This window comes from Mycteria americana, unplaced genomic scaffold (genome assembly GCF_035582795.1).
Source record: "Mycteria americana isolate JAX WOST 10 ecotype Jacksonville Zoo and Gardens unplaced genomic scaffold, USCA_MyAme_1.0 Scaffold_66, whole genome shotgun sequence".
NCBI classification, from domain to species: Eukaryota; Metazoa; Chordata; class Aves; order Ciconiiformes; family Ciconiidae; genus Mycteria; species Mycteria americana.
Window position 1 is genome coordinate 481,547 of NW_027445651.1, and position 6,519 is coordinate 488,065.

Below are 6,519 nucleotides of genomic sequence, written 5' to 3' on the forward strand. Positions count from 1 at the left end.
GAGGCTTCTGTTCCCAGAAGAAATACCAGTGTCCCCAGGGAGCTGAGGACCCCAGGGGAAGATGTGATAGCTCAGTGGGGAAGAAAGCCCTGACCTCCCAAATGGCCCAGCAGTGGGTGTGCAGAAGAGCAGGCGATTCTAGCTGGGGAGGTGAGGACTCCCCTGTGAGATGAGTGGGAACAGCCTCTTCCCACGACTGGGGCCCCCAGTGGGAAGAGCCACCTCATTGTCGAAATGTTCAGAATGCCATTGACTGAGGGAGCCACAGGTGTTGCTGCTGGAGGAGGGAGAAAGCCAGAAGGAGCATTTCAGGCACAGGAAGAACAGAACTGTTTCTCTTCCCCGCTTCTTCCTTTGCTCCCCCAACAGAGTCGTTTCCGGCAGCTCTGTTATCTCGGCGCTGGGAGGTGGTTTTCTGACTCTCTCTCACTCAACAAACAGGTGGCTCGGACTTGGCATGCACCGCGGATATCTCGTCCTCACTGCCTTCCTGGGACAATTGCTGGGTAAGTCCTGGTTTGTCATCACACGTACTTCTCCCAAGGAAACCCTTGCCAGCCTTATCAGGATCATGCAGGCAACTACTTTTGAATTACAGGAAAATGCTGGGAAATGTCACCTCACATTTGTGGGTTTGCACTGGTTCTCTCAAGACACTCTTACTGTTTGAGAGAGGAGAGAGACCTCAGACCCCTTCTCCTGCCTTTCTCTCCCCTTTAATCTATCTCCCTCTGCCTCTCTCTTCTGATCCACCTGCTGTCACCATAAGAGATCTCAGCTGTCTCTGCTGTCCCACATTTCTCTACTTCCAATGCAAATTAGCAGATCCTCTCAAAGCTGCAACAGGAATGTTGAATGTGTCCCCTGGCTGTGCCTCCTTGCTGGCTGCCATGGCCTCCAGTTTCCTCCTGGTTGTCAACACAGCCAGGGCTCCCTCTTTCCAACATTCAGCTCAGCACTGCATGGATTCAGGGAGCTAGGAGCCCTCTGAGATGACAGGGATGGGGAAGCAGGATGAATCTTTTTGCTGTAGCTCCCTGGGCTCCTCAACCTGCTGGAGGGGTGCTGGTCCCAGCACACAAAGGTCAGGGATGACAGGCTGTTCCCTGGTCCTCTGGACAGTAGGAGCAGGAGCAGGGAGGAGGAGCAGGGACAAAGCACAGCTCTCCTCAGGGTCCACACTGTGCTGAGAGCTCCTGCCCAAAACTGCTCTCCGCCTGGCTGTCCCCTCAGGATTTTCCTGCAGGGCAAGGGACAGGGAGCCTTCTCTGCCTGGGTTTTGCATCCACTCCTGGTTTGCTTCCCAGAGCCTTTCCCTGCAGAGCTGCTGACCTTCCCTTTCTTCCAGGCACCATGGGGCAAATCACCGTCACCCAGCAAGAAGGACAGATCACGGTGAAGCAGAGAGACACCTTCCAAACAGCCTGCACATACCAGACCTCGTACTTTCAGAGCTTGCTCTGGTACCAGCAGAGGAAAGGACAAGCTCCCCAGCTAATCCTGTTTCAGGCAGCATCTGGGTCCAAGCACAGCGGCCGTCTCACCATGTTGCTGAACACCACAGAGAAATACAGCCTTCTGCGGCTGGAGGAAGTCGAGCTCTCTGACAGTGCCTTGTACCTCTGTGCTGTGCAAGACACCGTGGTGCAGGGAGCTTCCTTGGCTGTGCAACAAGCCAGGGGAGGGAGGGCATGTGTCTGTGCAAGGTGAAGCTGAAGGGAAAGGCCCTCAGCACTCTTTTTTTATCAATGCACCCAGAGATTTGCAGGCTAAAATCCTCTTTGAGGAGGGGACAGTGCAATGACTTGAGAGGATGGAGAAAGTGATGAAGGATTCTCAGGTTCCCTTGTTTTCGCCATGGGTTATGTGGTTATTCTGCCCAAAGGATCCAGTGAGGAGGCAGGCAATGCAGGAGATGAGGGCTGCTTGTGCAATGGTTCCTTGCTGCTGCTCTTTGCTTTCTGTTTTTCCCTGCTGCACATTGCATCTTCAGGGTTTCCTGCTGGCCTGTCCCTTAGAGTACCTGCTCCGGGATGTGTCCCTCAGAGGTCAGAGTTCAAAACAAGATGAAAAACATAAATAACATGTCATCTGGCAATGCTCCTTCCTGGAATTACCTATGATTACAACAATTTTGGAAAATACTCAGAAATACCCTGTGGACCCTCCAGTTGCTACATGGCCATGTGCTGGGATCTGGAGGACCTGCTGTCCTCCAGTGCACTCTGCCCGTCCTTGGAGCCCTCCTCATTCCCTACCTCATGGGCTTCCCCCAGACCTGCCTCATTTCTTCTGCAGTGGGACCAGGTTGTACAGCTCTATCCAAGATCTCAAGGGGGGAGCAGATCACCAGGCAGAGGTGGGCAACAAGGCCTGCCAGGAGAAGAGCTGGCCTTGGGGAAAGTGGCTTCACACCTGGGGGAAGGCCAGGCATGACACAGCAGACGTAGGCTTGGGCACTGGCTGCTGTCCTTGGGGTGCCCTGTCTGGTGGGAGCTGAGGGTGTGTGAGGAGCATGAGGGCCCTGGTATGTGGCCTGGCCAGGCTGATTTCAGCATCAACCTGTGAGTTGCCTTAGCCCTGCACATCTGTGTAACTGCTGGGCTGTGCAGGGAACTGTTTGCAGGGTGGAGGGTGTATAGGGTGTATAGGTAGAATTCCCTTCTGCACAGGCTTGTCAGCTGTTGACCTCTCAGAGCCTCCAGTAGCACCAGGCTCCTCACTGGGGGATAGCAGAGGTTGGGCTCCCCATCTGCAGGACATGCTCTGAGGCCAAGGGGCCGTATCTGAGCAGAGGTGCCAGAATGCAGACCCCGATCTCCACCAGCTGTGGAGGAGCTGAGTATGTCTTCCTCAGCTCCAAGAGACAGTGACTGCAAGGGACCCATTGTCCTGTGTCCCTCCCTCCCCTTCCTCTGGGAATGATGAAAAGTCTGCTTGTGTCCTCAGCTTCTCCCCCTGCCGCCACCCAAGGCAATGCCTTTCATCCTGGGCAACCTGAGACAATGTCCACCAAGAAAGGATTATGTGGAGGATTATAACTTCTGCCACAGTAGCAGCTGGATTATAAAGGATTATAACTTCTGCCACAGTAGCAGCTGGAAATGCCAGAGAGGTCACAGCACCCAGAGGTGATGGGCACTCCATCACAGTTGAGGATGCTTCCAACAGCAGCGGAGGTGGAGGAGCCCACAACGGTGTTCTGTGGGAAGGAGCTGAGGATGGGGCCAGGCAGGGCCACCACCACGGGAGGGGGCTCAATGACAACGGTGGAGTACTGGCACTGCATGACATAGGGCTCATTGCAGCTGTTGGCCAGCGGGGTTGGGTCACAGGGCCAGCATGGCAGGCACTGGTCATAGCAGGACACGTCTCAGGTCCAGAAGTGCACCTGGGAGAGAGGGCAGAGAGGAATCAAAGCACAGGGACATGTGAGGAGCAGTTTGCCACAAGTCCACCACCAAAGTCAAAGGCACCTGCTGAGCCGGGAGGTAGAAACTGGGCAGTGAGGCAAAAGGGTTTCCTGGCCTTATCCAGACATGGTACTGCAAAGTGTCGCCAGGCTCAACAAGGCTGCTGACCATCTCTTAAAAGAAGAGCCTCCCTCCAGAGGCATGTCCCAGACACTGTCTTTGTCAGACCTTCACCCTTCTTCCCCCTCCCACGACAAGCAGCACCAAGACCCAGCACAGGATGGAGGAGCATGCATCTGCATGAGGAAAGGGCTTCAGACTCACCTGGTTCCCAAGGAGAAGGAGGTGAGAGAAGTGGATGAGACAGTGTGGACCTGGGCTGGCTTTTATGGTGGCCCTGACCTGCCCCAGGACCAGAGGTCGCTTCTACAGAAGTGGCAATTTTCTAAGGTGCTCATGATGAAGGGAAATCATCCCAGCTAATGACATGGGCTGAGTGGTTGTTTTCCCTGATGGCGCCTTTTCATTTCCTGGCTTATGCCGTGCTCATTCCCTCACAGAGGCTTCTTCTGAGCACTGGGATTGAGAGACCCCAGGATTTCTGGGGCAGGAATGTGTCAGTGCCGGCAGAAGACTCAGCTCAGGTGCCAGACGGGTGCAGTGCAGGCAAGTGATGTTGGCCTGGGGCACGCTGGTGGGCTTACCTGTGGCTGCATTGACAGGAAGGGGCTCAGCTGCTCCCAGCTCTGCAAGCCTTGGCTGATCACCCAGGAGCTTGCCTGTGTGAGGACGTGACATGTCTTTCTCTTTCCCTCCCTCCCTCCCTCCCAACTTGCTCCAATGTTCACTTGTGGTCAGCTTCCCAGGCAGGTGGGCTGCACTGCTGCATTGCAATTCTCTTCCTCCTAAACCCGCCCTCTGGAGAAATTTGTTGACCTCTTTTGGCATCTTACTGGCAGGGGATCATGGGGATCACAAGGGACCTTAATGCAAACTGTTTTTCTGAATGTGGTGGGCCCATGAACATGTCTCCCATGAGGCCAGAGGAGGACCTCCTGGAAGGCACTTCCCGGTTACTGCAGTCCCTCACAGTGCAAGAGGCGGTTGAACACAGTGAGGTTGTCTCCCTGCAGAGGCTGCCTGCTGCACTCCCAAGTCCCGAGGAAGCATTTCAGAGTCCATTTTGGTCCCCACCCTCAAATGCAGCAGCAGTTGAAGGAGGCAGAAGTCTGCCCCATGGCTTCCATGGAGCATGCAAAGCTCTGGGACTGGCTAGTCCAGAGGTTTGGAGCCAGACAGTATCTAGAAGTATACAGATTTATTAATTTACATCAGACATCACTCACTACATGAAGCTTATGACAAATTTCTTAGGGGTGTAGAGCACATTTTTCATCATTTGCACCAGCTGTTTGAACCTGGTGATTATGCTCAGCTCCATCTTGAAGCTGTCAGCATGCATGACTTCATATTCTCCTGCTGGTAATTGAAACAATGTGAACACTGTGACATTTTTAGACTGGGTCAGAACTCCCCAACAAAGTAAAAGAGCGCTGTGTTCTGATCAGACTTTCCACCAGGCTGTCATTATTGTGAAAGCCTTTGTGCGTGGGGTACACAGAACCTGCAGTCTATCCCCCATTCCAAAGTTAGAGACAAAAAGTGGTGCTATTTCATTGATCTAAATAGCAGTGACAATTATCTCTGTTTTGCAGGGAGTAACACAGCACTTACAGCTGCAAGGGACCTGACAGGTGCAGAATCGTTACGCAGAACAAAAGAGCTACAAGACCAACTGGGGTGGTCTGTGCACAGGAAGGTCACGCTGAGTGACATCCCCTTGTCTGGGGACATGTTAATATATGCACCATCCTCCTGTCGGAGGGGAAAAAGGATTGGGGGACTTTTAAACCAAGCGACAGCCTCAGATATTGCAAGACCTGTTTCCTCCTTTTACATCTTCATTATTAATGTGTTAAGGATGTCAGGAAGGTGTTTGGAGTGAGAAACTCTTGTGGGCTTTGTCATACATTCTATAACCATGGCCAGAGCTGTACATTTTGTTGACGGCTCTGCTTGTCTCGTGACTGTGCATTTAAGCTGGGGAGAAGGAAAAGGTGCCCCAGTTGCCGGCTGTTGTGCAGGTCTGGGGAATGCTTACAGAGGCACAAGGCCACGCCTGTTAAAAAAGAAGTTGACGGTTTAGCTATGATTTTCTGTGAGAACTTGAAGGCCGAGGCAGAAAAACAGCACGAATGTAAAGTTGGAAGTGCGGGATGTGCGATAAACAGATCTGTAATGTAAACCAGCACCAGTGTTTCACACGTGGGAACAAAAATCCAGAAAAAGGGCAGGGCTATATTATCTATGAGAGGGAGTGTATGCAGGAGACTGGGACACATGACCCAAACTCCATTTTTCCTATGGTGTCAGCACCAGATGGACTTATGTACGTGCAGTTTGCTTACAGTATTCCCTGACCTGATCCTCTTCCACCAAGGGTACGTCTCCCTTGTTGCAGACAAGGGAGACCCTCTGGTCTCAGGGATGTAGGACTCTGAAGGCTGATCTTGCTAGTAAAAATTGAGGCACAGAAGGCATTCAGCCCCTAAGCCTTTTCAATGCTACCTGTCCTTACAGAAGCCTTGTTGCCATTGACATCCCTCACCAGATTCAGTTCCACTTGAGCTTTGACTTTCCTAATCCCATCCCTGCATGCTTTGACAGTGTCTCTGTATTCCTCGCAGGTTACCCATCCTTGTTTCCATCTCCTTTATGCTTCCTTCTTGTGTTTTGGTTTTGCCAGGAGCTCCTTGTTCATCCATACAGGCCTCCTGGCATATTTGCCTGGCTTTCTGTACGTTGAGATGGACTGCTTTTGAGCTTGGAGGAGGTGATCCTTGGCTATTAACCAGCTTTCTTGGGCCCCTCTGGCCTCCAGGGCCTTATCCCATGGCACTCTCCAAGCAGATCTTTAAAGAGACGGAAGTCGGCTGTCCTGAAGTCCTGGGTTCTGAGCTTGCTATTTACCTTCCTCCCTCCCCTCAGGATCCTGAACTCCACCATCTCCTTGCCACTGCAGCCAAGGCTGCCTTTGATCTTCACA

General features: G+C 52.6%; 1 gene segment (V, D, J or C); it reads left to right on the top strand.

The window, feature by feature from the left end:
- Window positions 1-457: 457 nt before the first annotated feature.
- Window positions 458-1,710, top strand: LOC142404046 (T cell receptor alpha variable 1-1-like). The segment is given in 2 exon segments: window positions 458-506; window positions 1,349-1,710. Coding segments are annotated over 2 exon segments (411 nt in total).
- The last annotated feature ends 4,809 nt before the right edge of the window (window positions 1,711-6,519 follow it).